We start from the raw sequence: 18,416 nt of genomic DNA, 5'->3' as shown, positions 1-18,416 counted from the left end.
GCCTCCTCCTCTCACTCCCCCTCCTCCACCCTCGCTCCGAGTACGACTCGGCTCGCGATCGCCCTCGCTTCGGCTGCTGCGCCCGTGCTGCGCCCGCACCACCCCGCATCGCCCTCACCGCTCGCCGAGCCCCTCGCCGTCGCTCACTCCGCGCCCTTCTCGCCCTCGCTCGACCTCCTCGGATCGCCCTCTCGGCCCGCACCGCACGTCCCACGTACCCACCGCCTCCCTCTACACCCGCTCCGACCGTCACTCGACCGCCGCCGCGCCCTCGACAGCCCGACTCGCCCGGCGACCGCGTCGACGACGACGAGGCCGCGGCGCCGCACCGCAGCCCGAGGCGCTCGGCGGCTCGGTGCACGGGCTTGTGCACGTCGTACGATGGCGCTGAGCTGGTCGCGAGGCCGCTGCACGTTGTTTGCGCGTGGACGATGCGGCGTCAACAACGAGATTGGCGAGGTCGAGATTGGCGAGGACGACTCGGGCGAGGCTGGCGGTTGCGGGGCAGAGTTGTAGAGAGGTGCAGAGGACGTCGGTGCAGCGCAAAGGTTTCTCTGGCGGCGTGTCGTGGCTGAGAGGGTTGCTCGAGAGTGCCGCTGTTGACGACGGCGACCCGGCGGCTGAGCCGGCCTGGGTCGTCTGGCGGTGCGTCGAGGCGACGCGTGGAGCATGATGGGCCCTCTGCAAGTACTCTCGCGCTTGTCGAGAGTGCGAGCCGAGCCGTCGAGGTCTCGAAAATCGTCGCCGCCCGCGCTGACTCCAGAAGTGGTCCAGGGGCAATCCGACAAGGCGCACGGTCGCTTGCGCTCTCTGCCTTGTGCACTCGCCCTTGTGCAGCCAGCTTGTGCACTGTGGCCTCGCCGGGCCCGAGCTCCTCTGCCCGCCGCGCCTCCTCCTCAACCCACGCCCTCGCCTCTCCGCCTCATCACCTCGACCGCCAGCTCGACCTCGACACGGCTACCGCCGCTGCCAGCGACACCTCGCCCTTTCACTCACTCTCGACGCACCGTCACGCCCGTTCCGCCGCGCCTCGACACCCGCCCACCGTCAAACTCTGCTCCGCCGCCTCCTCGTCCTCGCACGCCGCCGCCCCAGCTCGCCCTCGCCTCGCTTCAGTACTTTCCGCAGCGTCGTCCAGCAGGTGCAATCTAGATTCAGCGCGGCGCATCTGGTCTCTCATGGGCAGGGGAGGAGGCGAGGACGCTGCAGAGCCGGGACGGCGAGCGAAGCGCAACTGAGCGACCTGCCGCATCTTGTGCGCATGCGTCGCTGCCGGTCTCGAGAGATGGAGAGCGATAGCTTGACGAGAGCTTTCAGCGAGGCTTCGCGCGATCGGGCGCAGTGAGCGAGAGCGGCGAGGACCACCACCAGCTTCCCTCGCTCTCTCGAGTCGGCGCAACTCGCTGGGCAGACGCGTGATTACTTGCATTGCATCGACTGGCTCCATGCGCACTCCTCGACAGAACGACGAGACTCTCTCGTGGAGACAACGGTCAGCTCTCCGCCGGCGAGCGACGGAGGAGGGGGGACGACGGGGAGGAAGGGGGAGGCAGGCTCTTGCCGAGCGGAGGCAGGGCTGTGTCGCTGCGAGAGTTGAGGTCGGCTGGTCGCTGTGGAGCTGGTGGAAGCCCGAGATGAGCTCGTCGAGGCGAGGTGACGAGGAGGCGAGGTGCGCAGGAGGTGCGCAGGAGGGGCTGGAGGAGCGGCGGCGAGCTGAGGCGGTGCTCTGGCGGCGGCGCAGTGCGCAGTGGTCGGTGCTGTAGAGCGCAGCGCACAAGGCAGAGCGCACAAAGGCCAAGGCGCAAGGCTCGTTTGAAGCTTGCCGGAACGGCGGGCAGGAGATGACGACGCGCTCCTCCTCGTCCTCGTCACTCTCTCTCTCACACCCTGTGCTGCCTGCTTGCCTCGACCAGCCACCCGTACCAGCACACCCACCAGCAGCGCACACCCAGCCATGTTCAGCAGGTGCGTCCCCCTCGTCGTCCTCCTCATCTCTCTCCGCACACCCGGGAACGCTCCACTGACCTGGCCCTCGCACGCACAGCCGCTCCGAGTACGACCGAGGCGTGCGTCCCACTCCCACCCAGCCGCCTCCCTCCAGCCCCGAACCTCGCTGACCCTCCTCCCCCTCCCCCCCGCCGGCTCGCTCCTCGCCCAGGTCAACACCTTCTCGCCTGAAGGTCGCCTCTTCCAGGGTGCGTCCCTCGCTCCGGCCTGCCTTTGACGAGCACACGGCTGACCCGGTCCTGCCCCCACCAGTCGAGTACGCCATCGAGGCCATCAAGGTGCGCTCCACCCTCCCGCTCCCAGCGCCAGGCCCGCAAGTGACTGACCCATGCACCCCGACGCGCCCCACAGCTCGGCTCAACGACGGTCGGCATCCAGACCTCGGAGGGCGTCGTCCTCGCCGTCGAGAAGCGCACCCAGTCGCCCTTGCTCGAGTCCGACTCGGTCGAAAAGATCATGGAGATTGACCGCCACATTGCGTGCGCCATGAGCGGCTTGACGGCAGACGCGAGGACCATGGTCGAGCATGCGCGCGTCACGGCCCAGGTGCGTCCCCTCTCCCCTCGTCTCGCCCGTCGTGGCCCGCCCACGTCTCGAAACCCCGGATCGAGCTCACGAGGCCCGTCGTCGCGCACAGAACCACTTCTTTACGTACGACGAGGAGATCAAGGTCGAGTCGGTGACGCAGTCGGTGTCGGACCTCGCGCTGAGGTTCGGCGAGGGCGCGAACGAGGAGGAGGCGTCCATGGTGCGTCCCCGCCGCTCTCTCTCTCTCCCTCTTGCGCGCGCGCAACACGAACCTGACCTTGAAACCCATCTTCCGACGCACGCACGCAGTCCCGGCCATTCGGCGTCGCGCTCCTGATCGCGGGCGTCGACCAGCACGGCCCGCAGCTGTACCACGCCGACCCCTCGGGCACGTTTATGCGGTTCCAGGCGAAAGCGATGGGTTCGGGCTCCGAGGGCGCCCAGTCCGAGCTGCAGGACTCGTACGACAAGAGCATGTCGCTCGAGCAGGCAAAGGTGCTCGCGCTCAAGGTCCTCAAGCAGGTCATGGAGGACCAGCTCGACGCCAACAATGTCCAGCTCGCCCAGGTCGTGCCCGGGACTGGGTACACGCTCCTCAAGCCCGACCAGCTCAAGGAGGTGATTGCGCAGATCCAGGCGTGAGCGGGCGCGGCGCGGTCGCTGGGTCGTCGAGCGAGCGAGGTCGAGCAAGAGGCTGCAACTCGCAACTTTGTAGAAATCTCTCGTGTGGCGCCTCGTTTCGCTCGCTCGAGAGCTGTGCCCCGACCAACCGAGCGAAATGGTACGCTTCGTCGCTGTACGAGAGGTCCGCTTGCTGCCTGCACCGCCTCGTTCGACCTTCCCCGCCTCGTCGACTAGCCTCCGCCTCGGCTCTCGCTCCTCCCTCGCTCTCGCGCCCAAGCTCTGCGCTACCATGGGCCTTTTCAAGCGCCTCTCGCTCGCCGCCAAGGGCGGCAAACCCTCGGCCGCGCCGACCCAGCCCTCGCAGCCCGCCCCCACCTCGGCGCCCTCCTCCTCGCGCCGTCCCGCCGCCGCCGCCGCCGCACTCGACAAGCCGACCGAGGACGCTCTGCGTGCGCTCGCGAGGTACGACACGGTGCTGCTCTGCGACGATTCCGGTTCAATGGAGCCCATGTGGGAGACGGAGCTCGCGCCGGCGCTCGCGGCTGTGGTGCGCACCGCGGTGCGCTACGACGAGGTGCGCCGCCGGCCCTCTCCTCTCTCCTGGGCATCCCTCGACCTACTGGACGAGCGCTGACCATGTCAGGCACGGTGGCCCGCGCGCGCAGGACGGCGTCGACCTCGCCTTCTTCAACTCGCGCGTGACGCACACGAGCACGAGCGCCGACGACCTGCTCGACGTGTTTCGCCGCGTGCGCCCGAGGAGCACGACGCCGACGGCCGACGCGGTGAAGCGGGTGCTCGAGCCGTACATGCGCGTGCGTCGCCTCCTCCGTTTTCCCTTCTCCTCGAGGAACTCTTGACTGACTCGCGCACTGTGGACGGGCTCGACGTACACAGAGACTCGAAGAGTGGCAGTCGACGGGCAAGAGTGCCGGCGCGCCGCGACCTAAACCACTCAACCTCATCGTCCTCACCGGTGCGTCGTCCGCGTTCCTTTCGGGCCTCTTGCACAGCGGCCTCGCCCTGACGTTGCCCACCCTCCCGCACAGATGGCGCACCCGACAAGGGCCAAAGCCCCGAGGACGTCCTCGTCGACGTCGCAAGGCGGCTCGACAAAGGGCGCTTCCCGCCGTTCCAGGTCCGTGCACCCTCTCGCTCGTCCTCTCCCTCTCTCTCTCTCGCCCAACTCGCGCCGTCACTGACTCGGGCGCACTCGCACAGGTCGGCTGCTCGTTCGTCCAGATCGGCAACTAGTGCGTCTCCCTGTCGCGCTCTCGATCTCCTAGCGTGCGCGACGAGACGCTCATGCTCTCGAGGCGGCCTGCGCGCAGCTCGGATGCGGCAGAGCACCTGCGCAGCCTCGACGACGACCTCAAGCAGAAGCATGGGTGCGTCGACGTGCCTCGCCCATCTGTCCCTCGTCGAGAGGAGCCCTCTCCCCTCGCGGAGCTGATAGTGCCTTTGCGCGCAACGCAGGATCCGGGACATGGTCGACACGACGCTCTTCGAGGTGCGCCCCTCGCCCTCTCTCGTGTCTTTCCTGCCCCTCTACTCGACCTCCACCTGACCCTGACGCGCATACACAGGGCGCGTGCGACGCCGACTACCTCCTCAAGGCGCTCCTCGGCGGCATCAACCGCTCGATCGACAAGCGGAACTGAGCGGCGGCAGCGGCGGGGCTCGAGGGGCGTGTGTCGTTCCGCTTCGCGAGGTCCTTGTACGACTCGTCGTCTGTCGCCTGTGCGCGCCGTTGCGAGGCGAGCGAGAGGGCGCCGCTGCAGCTCGACCTCGAGCGACGCTCGTGCCGCTCGGACTTTCGAGGCTCCTCGTCCGTCTCTCCTGTACGTCTCGCGGCGGTCACTGTCCGGCGGGCGATCGAGCGCGCCGCGGCGACTCCGTCTCGAGCTCGTCCGGCGTGCTCGCGCCCCTCTCCTCGCTCGTCTTCCGCCTCTTCGCTCTCGCGCCACGCTTCTCGCTTCTCGCTCGGCTCTCAATGTCCTGCACCTTGTTCGACCTCGGACACGCGGCGAGGGACGTTGCGGGCGCGCTGTACGACGCAGACGGGGCCCTCTCGGGCGAGGTCAGGCTCGCGTTTGGCGTCAAAGGTGCGCCCCGGTCTTTCCTTCCTTCCTCTGGTCCTCGAGGACGATAAGCTCACGTTCGCCTCCCTCTGAAGGTATCGCGGCGGTCGGAGCCTGGCAGACGAGGCTCGTCAACTACGAGAACTATGCGCACGACCTCGTGCACGGTGTGCGCTTCTCGCCTGCCGACTTGAGGTGCGCCTCTTCTCTCCTCCTGCACGAGTCCTCGACGATGTATAGCCTCTAACGCACCCGCACGCAGGCTGCAGATCGTGCCCGTCGTCATCGAGTCGCAGCAAGGCCCCAACAACCTCGACCGGGTCGCGCGCAACGACGCCGAGCGCGCGCTCCAGAGCGTCGTCGACAACCGCACCTTCGTGAGTCGAGCCACACTGTCTGAATCGACGAGCTGCAGGACCTGACGCTGTGGGGCCTCGCCTGCAGCACGGCAGCTTCGCCGACGGCGCGTTCAAGTTCAGCGCCCTACCGGGCAGCGCTGTACCACTGTGCGTCTCGTTCTCTCTCTCTCTCTCGGCTTCTACGCACCGTCACTGACACCTTACGACGCACAGGTCCCACTTCGAGGTCAAGCTCGACACCGACCTCCTCACCAGCCGCTTGGACCCCTTCCTCGACAAAACGACCTGGACCCAAGTGCACCGCCACGCGCTCCTCAAGCCCGCCCGCCTCCTCTTCGACCTCGTCTACACAGCATCGATGCACCCGACGCGCCGCTCGTCCCGCCTCGCGCACGACGATGCCGCCGCCGCCGCGACCGCCGCCGACGACCTACGCCACGCCGAGCTCCTCGCGCTCGTTGTCCTCGCGCTCCTGTGCCGCTCGAGCCGCAACCGCGCAAAGGACCGCGGCTTCTCGCACGCGCTCGAGGCCGAGTGGGCCGACCTCGCGACCATGTTTGCGGGCGAGATGGCGAGGGCCAAGAAGTGGGTTGGGGAGCACTTGAGGCCTAAGGGCGAGGTCGCGAGGCGGCTCGGGCAGTGGTGCATCGAGCATGATGGGGATGGCAAGTTGACGATGAGAGAAGTGCAGGGAGCGATCGAGGCGGCGATGGGCTGGCTGATGTGGCGGTTCGGGGTGCGTGCGCCTTCCTCTTCCCTTTCCCTTGCCCGTCTCAGGGCCAAGCCGAGGTCTCACTGAGCTGTCTGCCTGCAGCTCGACATCCTCGTCCGTCCCTATCTCTCTTCCACTCTCCCTCGTGCGCCCGTCGCCTGACCCGCCCCGTCCTCCTCCTCGAACTCTCGCAGCCACACGACTTGCAGTACGACTCGCTCAGCAAGGCGCGCTATCTCCCGCAGGCCCGCGCGCTCTTTCGCCGAGTCTGAGGGGCGCAGGCAGCTGGTGCGGGGCAAGAGGGCGCGGTCGGCGCAAGGAGAAGGTGCAGGAGAAGGTCGAGTGGGAGGGCGGAGCGGCGCGACGACGTCGTAGCCCGGCTCGCAATGCCCATCCTTATCGCTCATAGTGCTTTAACGCAGCTTCGAGAGCTGCACGAGCCTCAAGGAAAGCGTCGACAAGGTCAAGCCCGCTCACGGCGACCTTCTCAAGTCACTCGACCGCCTTTTTCTCGCTCCTCTTTGCTCTCAAGCTCGCACGAAAAACGAGAAACTCAAGTGGTACTGCTTTGTTTCAAACACGGGCTAGCAAGCTGCGCTATGGCTCGCCAAGTCCCTTCTCGTCGCCCTCGAAGCTCAGAGGAACGGCCGCTCGGCCTGCGGCGTGATGCGCGCGCCGTGCCTGCGGCCCTGGATGCCGTCGTTCCAGTCGACGAGCGCCGAGTGAGCCGTGACGCGGTCTGTCACGCGAACAGGCGTGAGAGGGGCAGGCGAGGAGGGAAGGGTGGAGTAGGGGGAGATTAGCTCGTCGCGAGAAGGACGAGGTCGAGGAGCAGGAAAAGGGGACAGAGAGAGGCAGAGAAAGAGGGACGCACTGTCCCACAGCACGACAGTGCCCGGCTCGCTCCACCGTGCTCGGACCGAGAAGTCGTGGCCGCGCTCGAGGTGGTCGCTGCGCAAGGGCGGCAAGGTCAGTACTCGTTGGCGATGGCGAAAGCGACGAGCTCCCATCTCGGCTCGTCGTGACTCTCGCGACGCGAGAACGAAGAGGAGAGGACGAGGGGACGCACTAGAGCAGGTTGAGGATCGTGTCCGACTCCTCCTGCTTGAGCCCGATGATGCGCCTCGAAAAGCCGCGGTTGACGAACAGCGCCTTGTCGCCCGTGACCGGGTGCGTGCGCACGAGCGGGTGCACGTGCTTGACCGGCGCGCGCTTGACCGTGTCGGCGCCGTGCAGCTCGATCGCGCGCTGCGCCTGCTCGAAGCCCGAGTGCTCGACCGAGAGCGTCTCGAGGTACGAGCGGAACGAGGGCGACAAACGCTTGTAGGCCTCGGTCTGGCTTATGAAAAGGGTGTCGCCGCCGGACGAGGGCGAGTCGTAGAGGAACAGGGTCGTGAGGCCGGGCGGCTGGAGCTGCGGACGCGAGGGAGCGTCAAGAGCCAGGCCGGAAGAGAGAGAGAGAGCGAGCGAGAGGAGAGGACGCACCTCGTAGGTGACGTCCGAGTGGACCGTCAAGTTGTTGATGCGGCCCTCGTAGTGCCGCTCGTCGCTCGTGCCGGTCGCGTCGCGCCAGACGAGGTGGAACTCGGGGATGTCCTTGGCGAAGCCCGACACGGGGTGGATGTGCACACGGCCGAAGGAGGAGCCCCAGTCGCTGTGCGAGGGAGAGATGAAGGAAGAAAGGGAGGAAGGGGGAGTCAGGGGGAGAGTAAGGGAGAGGAAGGGAGAGGAAGGGAGAGGAAGGGAGAGGGAGGGAGAGGAAGGGAGAGGAAGGGAGAGAGAGGGTCAGTGCGAGAGGAGGAGGAGGAGGACGGGCGCAGAGAGAGGGACGCACTCGATCTGCCACCTCGGGTCGGCGTCAATGAACGCCTGCTGCCCACGGAAGACGACGACGCCGCGTTGCGCGACGAGGAGGGCGAGCTGAGAGCGACCGCGAGCGTCGAGCTTCGTGAGGTCGACGCCATCGAGGACCTCGGTGCCGACGTTGGGCGTGAGCTGCTGCACCTTGGCGCCGTCGAGGAACGACTGCGGGTGCGGGTCCTTGAGGGCGGCATGGCCCGGGTCGACGTGCTCGAACGGCTCGAGAGGCGGCAGCTTGAGATGCCTGTGCCACTCGGGCAGCAGGTGCGCGTACTTGTAGCCCGACGAGGGCGCCTCGGTCGCCGCCGGCCCGTCCTCGCCCGAGAGCGTGAGCTTGCCGACCGTGTCGGTCAGGGTCTGGGTGAAGGTGGCCATGGTGGGTGAACGAGGTCGAGAGTCGAAGGTGGGGAGGATGAGGAGGGGGAGAGAGCGGCGAGCGAGTCGCAGCTGGGGATGGGGCCAGCAGTGGAGAGCACGCCAATCTGACGGGATACGAACGCATGGCGGGCCAGCTGTGCCCGAGCCTTGCGTGCTGCAGCTCGTCGAGAGTGGAGGCCGTCGCGCGAGTCGGCCGGCTCGAGCCAGCCGAGCTGCGCCCGACAGGGCCGACGGCTGATCTGGTACGTGTGCTTGCGAGCTCGGCGCAGGTGCAGCGGGTGCGGTGCGGGCCGTCGAGAGCGGGGGAGAACGAGCCTGGACGAGATGAGGAACGGAAGCAGCTCTCCCTCGTCGCCAAAGCTCTCGCCCTTGCTGCTGGATGCACGGCTGGCTTGCTGCAGCTCCTGAGCTCGCATCTGCGCAACTCGCACGCCCGCACCGGTCCCTGCGAGGGAGGGCCGACAGATGGCGCCATCGTCCTCCAACCTCGCCTCATTCGCCAGCGCCAACAAGGTTCGGCCGGCGAGATGAAGGGTCGGCGATTCGGCCGCTAGCGCAGGACGGGCAGGGAACGGGGCGCAGCCAGCACGCACGTCGAGCCAGATTGCGCGAGCCGGCGGTGCGCTTCGAACGGCTCGCAGGGATGGCGTCTCGGCGGCAGGAGGTGGCGAGCTACTCTGCGTGCTCAGCGCCAGGAGCTCAACTTGGGTCGAGCGTCTTGGCCGAGCTGCCCTCGACGCTCTCCTCCCCCTTTCACTGCTCTCGCACGCTCGCTCCCCCGGCACGACGATGAGCTCTCGCCCGCACGACCTCCTCGCGCCGCAACCAGCGGTCCATGCCGACCCGACCGACGGCTTCCTCGATACCGCCGACCTGCGCAAGGAGCGCTCCCTCAGCTACGACAAGGCGGCCGACGCGGGCGACAAATCCGAATCGAGCTCCTTCTCGGTCTCGCGCGCTCCTCTCGCTCCCCGCAGCGAGGACGCCTACACGCCTGGCGCCGCGATCCTCGACTTTCTCGGCCTGCGCAAGAGGAAGGCCGACTTTGACCTGGATGCGGTACGTGCGCCTGATTCTCGAGAACATCCTCTCGTCGACCTTCCCTTCCTGACTCTTTCGCCTCTTCTCCTTCCCGCCCTTACTATCCACTACCTCGCTTCCTGCCGACCATCTCGAACCCCTCGACCTCTCGACCGTCCCCTCGCAGGTCGCGACCCAGGAGAGCGTCTTTGACGGTCCGCTCGCCGCGCACTACCAGCCGCCCGAGGACTGGGAGAACATCGGCGCGTTCGACCCGGACGAGCGGTGGACGCACAGGGAGGAGCGGTCTGTGCGGCGCAAGACCGTGCGTCCAGACCATGCTCGTCTCCCCAAGCCGACCTCGACTGACCTCATCCTTCCCTCCTCTCCTCGCGACAGGACCTGCGCATCATGTTGTGGGTGCTCGTCATGTTCTTCGCGCTAGACGTTGAGCGTGGCAACATGGCCAACGCAACTGTGCGTCGCTCGTCGTCCTTTCCCGCCGTCGCTCGTCGTCCTCGCCTTCTCAAGTTGTCGACTGACTCCCTCTCCCTCGCCCAGGCGGACAATCTCTTGGGCGACCTCGGCCTCTCGCAGGCCGACTACAACCTCGGCAACACTTTGTCGAAGGCGAGCTTCACTGCCTGTGTGGACGACGTCGAGCTGGTCCTGACGCTTCCCCCCCCTCCTCGAGCAGCTCGGCTTCCTTACGGCCGAGCTTCCGTCGCAGATGATCGGCAAGCGGCTGGGCGTCGACATATGGCTGCCGACGCAGGTCGTCATCTTTAGCATTCTGTGCGTCGTCGCCTTCAATTCCTCGCAGAGCGTGGCTGACGGATGCTGTCCTCCTCGCAGGGCTTCCTGCCAGTTCTTCATGCAGGGTCGCGCCTCGTTCCTCGCCCTGCGCTTCCTCATCGTGCGTCCCTCGCCCTCGACAGAGCCGAACCCCTCGGCGGAGTCGTCGCCGTCCCCGGAGTCTCGCGGTCGACGGTTGGCTCGAGCGCTGACCTCGCTGAGCGCCCGCAGGCCGTTTGTCAAGGAGGATTTATCCCCGACCAGATCCTGTGTGCGTCCCCGACCTCCTCCGCTCGTACGCGAGAAAGTCCGGCTGACTCGCCCCTCATCCGCAGATCTGTCGGTGAGCATGGAGACGGTCCTCCTCCTCCTCTTCTCGCCCTTCCCTGACCTCCTCCTCTTCCCCAGTACTACTACACTCAACACGAGCTCCCTGTTCGACTCGCCGCGTTCTGGACGATCAACTACTTTGCGGTCCGTCATCGTCTCCTTCGACCTTCCCAAGTCGAGTAGCCCGGGCTGACCTCCTCAACGAGCAGGACATGTGCACCTCCTTCCTCGCCGTTGGCCTCCTCAAGATGCGCGGCATCGGTGGCTATGCCGGCTGGCGTTGGTGAGCCGCCCGTTCTCTAAAAGCCCGCCCGAGCGCGCACTGACCCTCCCTTCTCCCTCCAGGATGTTCATGATAGAGGGCCTGTTCGGGCTCGTCATCGGTATCGCCTCGTTCTTCCTCCTGCCTCCAGGTCCGTCGCAGACCAAGGCGCCGTGGCGCCCCAAGGGCTACTTCACCGACCGCGAGGTCAAGATCATCGTCAACAAGGTCGTGCGCGACGACCCGACCAAGACGTCGATGAACAACCGCCAGGCGCTCACGCCTCGTTTGCTTTGGCGTGCGCTGTGCGACTACGACATGTGGCCGATGTACCTCATCGGGTTGGCCTTTGTGCGTCGAGCCTCCTCCCTCGAGTCGTCCTCGCGCTCGAGCCGCGACTGACTCTCCTTCTTGACCCCGCAGGGCATCCCTGGTTACCGTGCGTCCCTCTCGACTCTCTCCTACACGCCGTCGCTGACTCTGAGCCCGCCGCAGCCATCAAAAACTACTTCCAGCTGTCGATGAGTGCGTCCTCCTCTCGGCTCAGTCGCATCGTCCTCAACTTACTGACCTGCCCGCCCTCGCGCAGAGAGTCTCGGTTTCTCGACTGTCATGGCCAACCTCTTGAGCGTGCCCAACACCGTCATCAGCATCGTCAACCTCGTCCTCCTCACGTGCCTCTCCGAGGTCCTCAACCAACGGACTTTCGTCTGCGCCGTCGAGAACCTGTGGTTCTTCCCAGGTGCGTCTCATGTTCTCTCTCGACCTCGGTGCGGCAGGCCTCGAGCGACGGGCTCGACGTTCCGACGCAGCTACTCACGAGGACCGTGCGCACGCAGGTTACGTCGCCCTCCTGTGCCTGCCCGACCCGATCCAGCCTTGGGCCTACTTTGCCCTCGCGACCTACCTCCTCTCTTTCCCCTATGCGCACGCTGCTCAGGTCTCGTGGACGTCGCGCAACGCCGGCTCGGTCGCGACTCGCACCGTCTCTGCCTCGTGCGTCCAACTCTCTTTCTCTCCTGCCTACCTGGACCTCCCGAATGGCCCCAGACTGACCCTGTCCGACAGCGTGTACAACATGGCGGTGCAGGTGAGCGCCATCATCGGCGCGAACCGTACGTCACTCTTTGCCGCCGTCCTGCCCTCTGTGCCCAGAGCGGCGCGACTCACCCTCCCGCACCAACAGTATACCAGAAGTCGGACGCACCGCGGTACAAGAAGGCCAACTCGGGCATCCTCGGCGTCGTCTGCTTCAACCTGGCCCTCCTTTGTCCGTCCCTCTTCTTCCCTCTCGCGCTCTCCCGTATCTCTCTGACCTGACCCGCTTTTCCTCCGACCAGATCCCGGCACTTTCTTCTACTACAAGGCGCGCAATGCCTGGAAGGCGAAGCGCTGGAACGCCATGACGACCGAGGAAAAGTCGCACTGTGCGCCCGTCTCGCGCCTTCTCCTTTTCGCGCCCCCTTTTTGACCCTCACGCTGCCGCACAGACCTCGAGACGACCAAGGACGAAGGCTGCCGTCGTCTCGACTTTGTCTTTGCGACCTAGAGCGGCAGGGCTGACTGGCGAGGGCGAAAGAAGGGACGACGTAGTTGGAGACGACGCCGGTCGGAATCGAAATCTCAGCCGTACAGACTTCTCTCGGCGCTCGAGGCTCGTCAGAGTCGATCTCAGAGTCTCCTTAGAGCCTGCAGAAATAGCGAGAGATGGCCTGCCGTAAGCTGTGCGCAGGCGACGACCTCGCGCGCCTCGACAGCTGGAGGGACGTGCGACCGGTCGCTCGAGTGCGCCGATGCCTCTCTGCGCACGAGCCTCGCGCTCGCCGTTGTCATACTCGCTCTAAAGCTCTCGATCCGGACCGACACTGGCAGACAAGAGCTGCCCGTTGCACCTCGCCTTCTCAAACTGCTCCCTCCTCTCTCTCGGCTCTCGCGCTCAATCGCCGCCGCCCGCCGCGCCTCGCGCCCGCTCGAGCGCTCTCGCAAGCTCGTCCATGACGGCGTACGCCTCGCCGTTGACCTGCTCGAGCTCGGCGTTGTGCGCCTTGAGCGCGCGCTGCTCTGCGCGACAGGTCGTCAGGTCGGCCTCGAGCTGGGCGACGCGCGAGCGCAGGACGGGGAGCTGCTCCGAGAGCTGTCGAGGGGAGAGAGGGTCAGTGAGTCGTACGAGGAAGACATGTCGGCGGAGAAGACAGGAGAAGGAAAGGGGAAAGAGGGAAGAAGAAAGAGTCGACGCACCTTGACGATGCGTGCGAGCGACTCGCTCGTTCCGACGACAGAGTCGCCGGGTTGGCGTGCCGCGATCTCGGGCAGGAGCGACGCCTGGAGGAGCTGCGGCGCCGACGACGCGACGAGCGGCGAGCTCGACAGGTGCACGAGCTCGTGCGGCGCGTAGACCCGGCGCCGCTGCGCCTCGTCGGCAGCGCTCGTCGCCTCGTCGACCCGACGCCGCAGCTCGGCGATCTCGGCGTCCTTGGACGTCGTCACCTTCTGGATCTCGCGCACGAGGAGCTTGATGCGGCGCTCGGCCGTGACGCCCGCCTCGGCGAGCTCGGCCTGGAGCTCCTCGTTGGCGTGCGACAGCGCCGAGAGCGGGTCGCTCGTCGTCGTGGCGGACGAGGCTGGCGAGGCGGTCCTGGGACGAGTCGGCGTGCGGTCGCGCAGGTCGGCGAGGCGCGGGAGCGCCGCCTCGACTTGAGCCGCCGGGTCGGACGTCGCGAGCTCGTCGCCGACGGGATCGAGGAGGGCGTCGCCGTCAAGGTGCACGAGCACGCCGTGGATGCGACGAAGCAGGGCGACGTGCCGCTCGTCACGCGCCCGCAGCGCCGCGAGCTGCTCGTCCCGCTCGCGCACGCGCCCCTCGAGCTCGACCTTGCCGCGGCGCATGTCGAGCAGCAGGCCCTTCATGCGCTCGCCGAGCGTGCCCTGCATGCTCAACGCGCGGTCGAGCTCGACAGCGCGCGTCGCGGCGTCGTGCGCCGCGCCACGCAGCTCGACGCCGAGGTCGAGCGCGTCGCCGACGAGCTCGAGCGCCGACCGCCCGGCGTCCTCCTGGCCCTCGAGCGCGCCGACGATGCCCTCGGTCGCGACGAGGCGCGCGACGCACCGCTCGAGCTCGGCCTTGGCGCGCTCGGCGTCGTCCTGCGCCGCGCGCAGCTGGCCGTCTCGCGCCGCGGCGTCGTCGCGCAGGCTCTTGACCTCGCTCACGAGGGCGGCCTCGCGCATCTCGAGGGCCTCGGCGCGCATGCGGTCGGACGCAGAGTGGGCCGAGAGGGCGCGCTCGAGCGAGACGATGCGCGACCGAGCGTCGCGCAGCTCCGACTCGCGGGGGGCGGGGCTCGTCCTGGCGGTGCCGGCGAGGAGGGCGGTGCGGGACGTGGGAGGGGAGGTCGAGCCGGAGATGAGGCTGAAGGGGGAGGAGAGGAAGCTGCTTGTCGAGGGGGCGTTGAGCGAGTCGGCGGTGGCGGTCCTCGAACGATGCGCAGCACGGTCGGGCGTGCTCGGCCGCTCCGTCGCCGTCGCCGTCGCCTCGTCGCCCGTGCCCGACGCCCTCGACCCGCTCGACAGCGCCGGCGCCCTCGCGCGCACCGCCTCAGCCCTCGCGAGCCACCTCGCCGCGCTCGAACCTGCTCCTCCCGCCCCGCCATCGCCGCCGCCGCCCCCGCCACGAGGCGCCGCGTGCGGGTCGCTGTCGGCCGGCGCGACCTCGCCGACGCTGGCAGGCCCCGTCGCTGCGAGAACTGCCCCGCCCGCCGACGCCGCCGCCCACCTGCTCGCCGCGCCGCGTGCGCCCTCGTGCGCCGCACTCGCCGCCGCCGCCCAGCTCGCCTCGCGCTCCCGCTCCTGCCCCTGCTGCCGCTCCTCGTAGCGGAACTCGTCCTGCTCCTCCTCTTGCTCGCCCTCGGGCTCCTCGCCGTCCGCCGCCTCCTGTCCGCCGGCTTCTCCGCGCACGCTCCCCGAGCCCGAGCTGGGCCCGCCGCCGCCGCCGCCGAGCAAGCTGCGCGCGTGGTCGAGGATGCCGGCGCGCAGCGTCGTGGGCGAGGGCGGCTGGCCGGCTGGCGGCGGCGGCGGCGGCGGCGGCGGCGGCGGTGCAGAGGCGGGCGCGGCAGCGGCGGGGAGCGTGGCGGTCGAGGGCGAGACCGAGGCTTCGGGGGACCAGCGCGAGGGCGAGGGGCGCGTGGTGGATGCGCCTGGGAGCGGCGGGTAGTGCGGGTGCGAGGTCGGCATGCCCCGGCTTTTGTGGGGCGGCGAGAGCGCGAGAGGTGGAGGAGGGCGAGAGGAGGAGGAGAGGGACGATCGAGGAGCGACCTCTCGAGCTCGCGCGCGGTCAAGAGGAAAGGGTAGAACGACGGGGTGCAATGCGGTCCAACGAGGGACGGTACAGAACGAGGGAGGAGAGTGGGGAGAATGTCTAAAGAGAGGAAAAGGGAGAGAGAGCCGCACGACGACGACGGACGACGACGGACGACGACGGACGACGACGACGACGACGGGGCAGGCTAGACCTTGATCTGGGCCGCCTTCTGCCTCAGCTGCGACATCCTGAGCGCCTCCTGCACGACCCTGCTCCCGGGCCTCCTCAAGCTCGCGCCGGCAGCGAGCACCAAGCTGAGGAGGACGAGGCTGCCGGCCTGGTGCGTCGCGGCGAGGTGCGTCGGGACGAGGTACAGCAGCGTCGAGATGCCGAGCGCGACCTGGAGGAGGCTCATGTGCAGCGACGCCTTGATAAGCCGGTACGTCGTCGGCGGGAGCTGGGCCCGGATGTGCGGCCGGCGCGCGAACGCGAACAACGACACGACCGAGAGGAACGTCGTGTAGGCCTGTGCGAGCAACGACGGGTCAGTCCCTTCTCGGGAGCAAGAGAGAGAGAGAGAGAGAGAGAGAGAGAGAGAGAGAGAGAGAAGGGACGCACGAGCATGCGGTGGTCAAACTGGACCGTCGTCGGGTTCTCGGTCACGTTGCGCCACCGGTCCGACTTGTCCTCGTTGCGGCAGTAAAAGTCCTTGTTGAGCTCGCCCATGCCCGGGTGCAGGCCGCCGCCCATCGTCGGCCACTCGTTGTAGATGAGCCCGGCGTCGAGGCCGGCGACAAACGCGCCTGCGAAAAGGGGGGACGAGACTAGGTCAGGTGGCGGCTCGAGCGCGCTCGACGAAGGGCGAGAAGGGGGACGCACCCGAGAGAGCGGTGGTAAAGACGAGCGCCGTGACGATGGTGGTCAAGACGCGCGCACGGCCTGCGACCTTGCCCTGGAGGACGTTGAGCGTCTCGGTGACCGACTTGAGCCCGGCGAGGCCCTGCGCCTTCTTGGCGAGTTTCCAGTCGCGGCCGACGCCGAGTCCGAGGCGCAGGCACGACGAGTACACGAGGAAGGCCATGCCCAAGTGGGCCGCGAGGCGGTACTGGCTCACGCGCGGGACGCCGCCGAGGTCCTTGACGCTGTCGGCGTCGAGGCCCGACTTGACCATGTACCACCCGAGGGCGCCTTGCCCACCGATCAGGGTCGCGATGCCAAACAGGGCGAGCGACATGCCCTTGCCGAGCTTGCCGCGCAGGACAAAGTACGGGATCGGGGCGACGAACGACAGGCCGATGACGCGCCCGAGGATGCGGTGGCCCCACTCCCACAGGTAGATCGTCTTGAACTCGTCGAGCGTGATGTGCTGGTTGTTGCTGCGGGAGCGCGAGGAGGGGGCGAGAGGGCGTGCGAGAGGGTCAGGGCTCGTGTGCGTGGGCGAGAGTAGAGAGGAAAGAGGGGGAGGGGACGAGACGACGCACATCTGCCACTCGGGCGTGCTCTTGTACTTGTCAAACTCGTCCTGCCACTCGAGCTGCGACATGGGGAGCTTTACGCCCTTGACGACGTTCCACTCGGTGATGGACAGGCCGCTCTCGGTGAGGCGCGTCATGCCGCCGACGACGACGATGCAGAAGACGAGGCCGGCGATGACAAACAGGTAGCGGCCGACGCCTGGGGCCGTGAGGCGGACCTCGGGCGGGTCCGGGTACGACGACGACGCCTGGTCGAGGACGACGGCGGGATGAGGTGGTGCGGCGGCGGCGGCGGCGGTCGAGAGGGCACGGGCGCTGGCGACACGTGCGCGCAGGAGGCCGACGACCGAGTGAGTGCTCTGCAAGAGTCCGAGGGAGGCGGGTCAGTCGACACGATGCGTGCGAGACGGGCGAGCGGGTGGGCAGGGGCGGCTCGACGGCATCGCCCGAGCTGCTCTGGCTCTTGCTGCGGGGCCGCATGGGCTGCTGACTCGTCGTCGTCTTTGAGCAGCTCGAGTAGAGAGAGAGGGAACGCACCAGGGAGCGGGGCGAGCCGACCTTGGCGGAGATGGCCGCCGCCGTCGACGAGGGCGCGGGCGAGTTGAAGCGGGCGAGCGCGGTGTTGAAGGTGGGTGAGGGTGGGCAGGAGCACTGGGGTGCTGCTCGAGTCGAGAGCTGGCGAGCTGCCGAGCGCGTGGCGGCGAGGCGAGGTGCGGCGATCGAGAGGGAGGAGGGGGACGAGGACGAGGCGATGGCGCGGTGTGCGATCTGGGCGAGGGGTCGCCAGGGTGAGGGTGCGGCCATGACTGGCTCTGAGTGAGCGTGGCTGTGCTCAGCAGTGGTGGTGAAGGAGAAGAGCGAGACGAAGTTGACCTCTACGGACCTTGGCGGCGGCGGCGGCGGGCCGAAGGAGCATCGACGCGTCCGCATTGGCTCGTCGTCTCCATCAACCAGCACTCATCCGCCAGAGCCACTCACAAGGCCATGCTCTCCACTCCCTCCCTCACCGCCCTCCGCACCACCCACCGCGCCGCCCTCGTCGCCCGCCCGCTCGCCGCACCTCGACCTCTCGCTCGCCTCATCTCGGCAACCGCTCCTCGCCGTGCAGACGGCCTCTCGAACGGCGAGAAGCTCCTCAAGGACCGCCTCGAACAAGCTCTCGACGGCGCAAAAGTACAGGTGCAGGACGTGTCGGGTCCGTCCTCCCCTCCTCCCCCTCCTCCCCCTCTCTCGCCCTCACCCACATGGCTCACCCTGCCCGACACTCCCACACAGGCGGCTGTGGCTCGTTCTACGCCATCTCGGTCGAGCACTCGTCGTTCAAGGGCCTGTCGATGATCAAGCAGCACCGCGTCGTAAACGACCTCCTCAAGGACGAGATCAAGGGCATGCACGGCCTCCAGGTGCGCACCCCCCCTCGCCTTTCTCCTCGTCAGGCTCCTTCTCCCTCGACAGCCTGCTGACCGGAACTGTGCACCTCGCAGCTCAAGACCAAGGCCCCCTGAGCCTCCCGACGCCCATCCCCCTTCCCGCCTCGTCCATTCCTCGCCGTAACCCCTGCACCCTTTGTTGTACCAACGCTCGCTCTGCAACACGCCCTGCCTATCTACAACATCCTTTCGCGCGAGGCGCTTGGACCGGCCCGCGCGAGCGGGCGCAGCACGCAGTCGACTCGGGCTCGAGGTCTAGTT

At 67.7% G+C, this 18,416-nt stretch overlaps 8 protein-coding genes across 8 annotated transcripts; 5 read left to right on the top strand and 3 right to left on the bottom strand.

Annotated features, from left to right (window-relative positions):
* The first annotated feature begins 1,910 nt into the window (after window positions 1-1,910).
* RHOBADRAFT_66478 (uncharacterized protein) lies at window positions 1,911-3,258 on the top strand. Its single transcript, XM_018418976.1, has 7 exons — window positions 1,911-1,965; window positions 2,045-2,066; window positions 2,159-2,195; window positions 2,260-2,285; window positions 2,359-2,553; window positions 2,645-2,755; window positions 2,845-3,258. The coding sequence occupies exons 1-7, from the start codon at window positions 1,955-1,957 to the stop codon at window positions 3,175-3,177; spliced, it is 735 nt and encodes a 244-aa protein (XP_018270788.1). The 5' UTR covers window positions 1,911-1,954; the 3' UTR covers window positions 3,178-3,258.
* A 168-nt stretch (window positions 3,259-3,426) lies between these two features.
* RHOBADRAFT_53686 (uncharacterized protein) lies at window positions 3,427-4,900 on the top strand. The gene is made up of 8 exons (XM_018416959.1): window positions 3,427-3,733; window positions 3,825-3,974; window positions 4,057-4,135; window positions 4,209-4,297; window positions 4,381-4,412; window positions 4,491-4,547; window positions 4,636-4,669; window positions 4,746-4,900. The coding sequence occupies exons 1-8, from the start codon at window positions 3,449-3,451 to the stop codon at window positions 4,818-4,820; spliced, it is 801 nt and encodes a 266-aa protein (XP_018270787.1). The 5' UTR covers window positions 3,427-3,448; the 3' UTR covers window positions 4,821-4,900.
* A 252-nt stretch (window positions 4,901-5,152) lies between these two features.
* Window positions 5,153-6,583, top strand: RHOBADRAFT_44257 (uncharacterized protein; the record flags this gene model as incomplete). Its single annotated transcript, XM_018414376.1, has 7 exons — window positions 5,153-5,264; window positions 5,336-5,435; window positions 5,503-5,617; window positions 5,685-5,746; window positions 5,813-6,335; window positions 6,414-6,425; window positions 6,506-6,583. 7 exons carry the CDS (start codon window positions 5,153-5,155, stop codon window positions 6,581-6,583), a joined length of 1,002 nt encoding a protein of 333 aa, XP_018270786.1.
* A 271-nt stretch (window positions 6,584-6,854) lies between these two features.
* RHOBADRAFT_53685 (uncharacterized protein) lies at window positions 6,855-8,546 on the bottom strand (the record flags this gene model as incomplete). Its single annotated transcript, XM_018416958.1, has 5 exons — window positions 6,855-7,050; window positions 7,186-7,262; window positions 7,381-7,724; window positions 7,797-7,965; window positions 8,146-8,546. The coding sequence occupies 5 exons, from the start codon at window positions 8,544-8,546 to the stop codon at window positions 6,947-6,949; spliced, it is 1,095 nt and encodes a 364-aa protein (XP_018270785.1). The 3' UTR covers window positions 6,855-6,946.
* A 792-nt stretch (window positions 8,547-9,338) lies between these two features.
* RHOBADRAFT_44255 (uncharacterized protein) lies at window positions 9,339-12,505 on the top strand (the record flags this gene model as incomplete). Its single annotated transcript, XM_018414375.1, has 19 exons — window positions 9,339-9,608; window positions 9,757-9,894; window positions 9,969-10,046; window positions 10,131-10,217; window positions 10,267-10,364; window positions 10,425-10,485; window positions 10,596-10,635; window positions 10,700-10,707; window positions 10,773-10,838; window positions 10,904-10,977; window positions 11,040-11,307; window positions 11,380-11,395; window positions 11,452-11,481; window positions 11,546-11,698; window positions 11,796-11,952; window positions 12,025-12,071; window positions 12,143-12,226; window positions 12,297-12,383; window positions 12,447-12,505. The coding sequence occupies 19 exons, from the start codon at window positions 9,339-9,341 to the stop codon at window positions 12,503-12,505; spliced, it is 1,821 nt and encodes a 606-aa protein (XP_018270784.1).
* Window positions 12,506-12,892: 387 nt separating this feature from the next.
* RHOBADRAFT_53683 (uncharacterized protein) lies at window positions 12,893-15,183 on the bottom strand (the record flags this gene model as incomplete). The annotated part of the gene is made up of 2 exons (XM_018416957.1): window positions 12,893-13,090; window positions 13,195-15,183. The coding sequence occupies 2 exons, from the start codon at window positions 15,181-15,183 to the stop codon at window positions 12,893-12,895; spliced, it is 2,187 nt and encodes a 728-aa protein (XP_018270783.1).
* Window positions 15,184-15,290: 107 nt separating this feature from the next.
* Window positions 15,291-17,641, bottom strand: RHOBADRAFT_53682 (uncharacterized protein; the record flags this gene model as incomplete). Its single annotated transcript, XM_018416956.1, has 6 exons — window positions 15,291-15,776; window positions 15,869-16,053; window positions 16,130-16,626; window positions 16,732-17,084; window positions 17,263-17,493; window positions 17,609-17,641. 6 exons carry the CDS (start codon window positions 17,639-17,641, stop codon window positions 15,456-15,458), a joined length of 1,620 nt encoding a protein of 539 aa, XP_018270782.1. The 3' UTR covers window positions 15,291-15,455.
* Window positions 17,642-17,709: 68 nt separating this feature from the next.
* RHOBADRAFT_44252 (uncharacterized protein) lies at window positions 17,710-18,230 on the top strand (the record flags this gene model as incomplete). Its single annotated transcript, XM_018414374.1, has 3 exons — window positions 17,710-17,920; window positions 18,001-18,128; window positions 18,210-18,230. 3 exons carry the CDS (start codon window positions 17,710-17,712, stop codon window positions 18,228-18,230), a joined length of 360 nt encoding a protein of 119 aa, XP_018270781.1.
* Between the last annotated feature and the right edge of the window lie 186 nt (window positions 18,231-18,416).

This window comes from Rhodotorula graminis (genome assembly GCF_001329695.1).
Source record: "Rhodotorula graminis WP1 unplaced genomic scaffold RHOBAscaffold_7, whole genome shotgun sequence".
NCBI classification, from domain to species: Eukaryota; Fungi; Basidiomycota; class Microbotryomycetes; order Sporidiobolales; family Sporidiobolaceae; genus Rhodotorula; species Rhodotorula graminis.
This window is presented reverse-complemented; position numbering and strand designations above follow the sequence as displayed.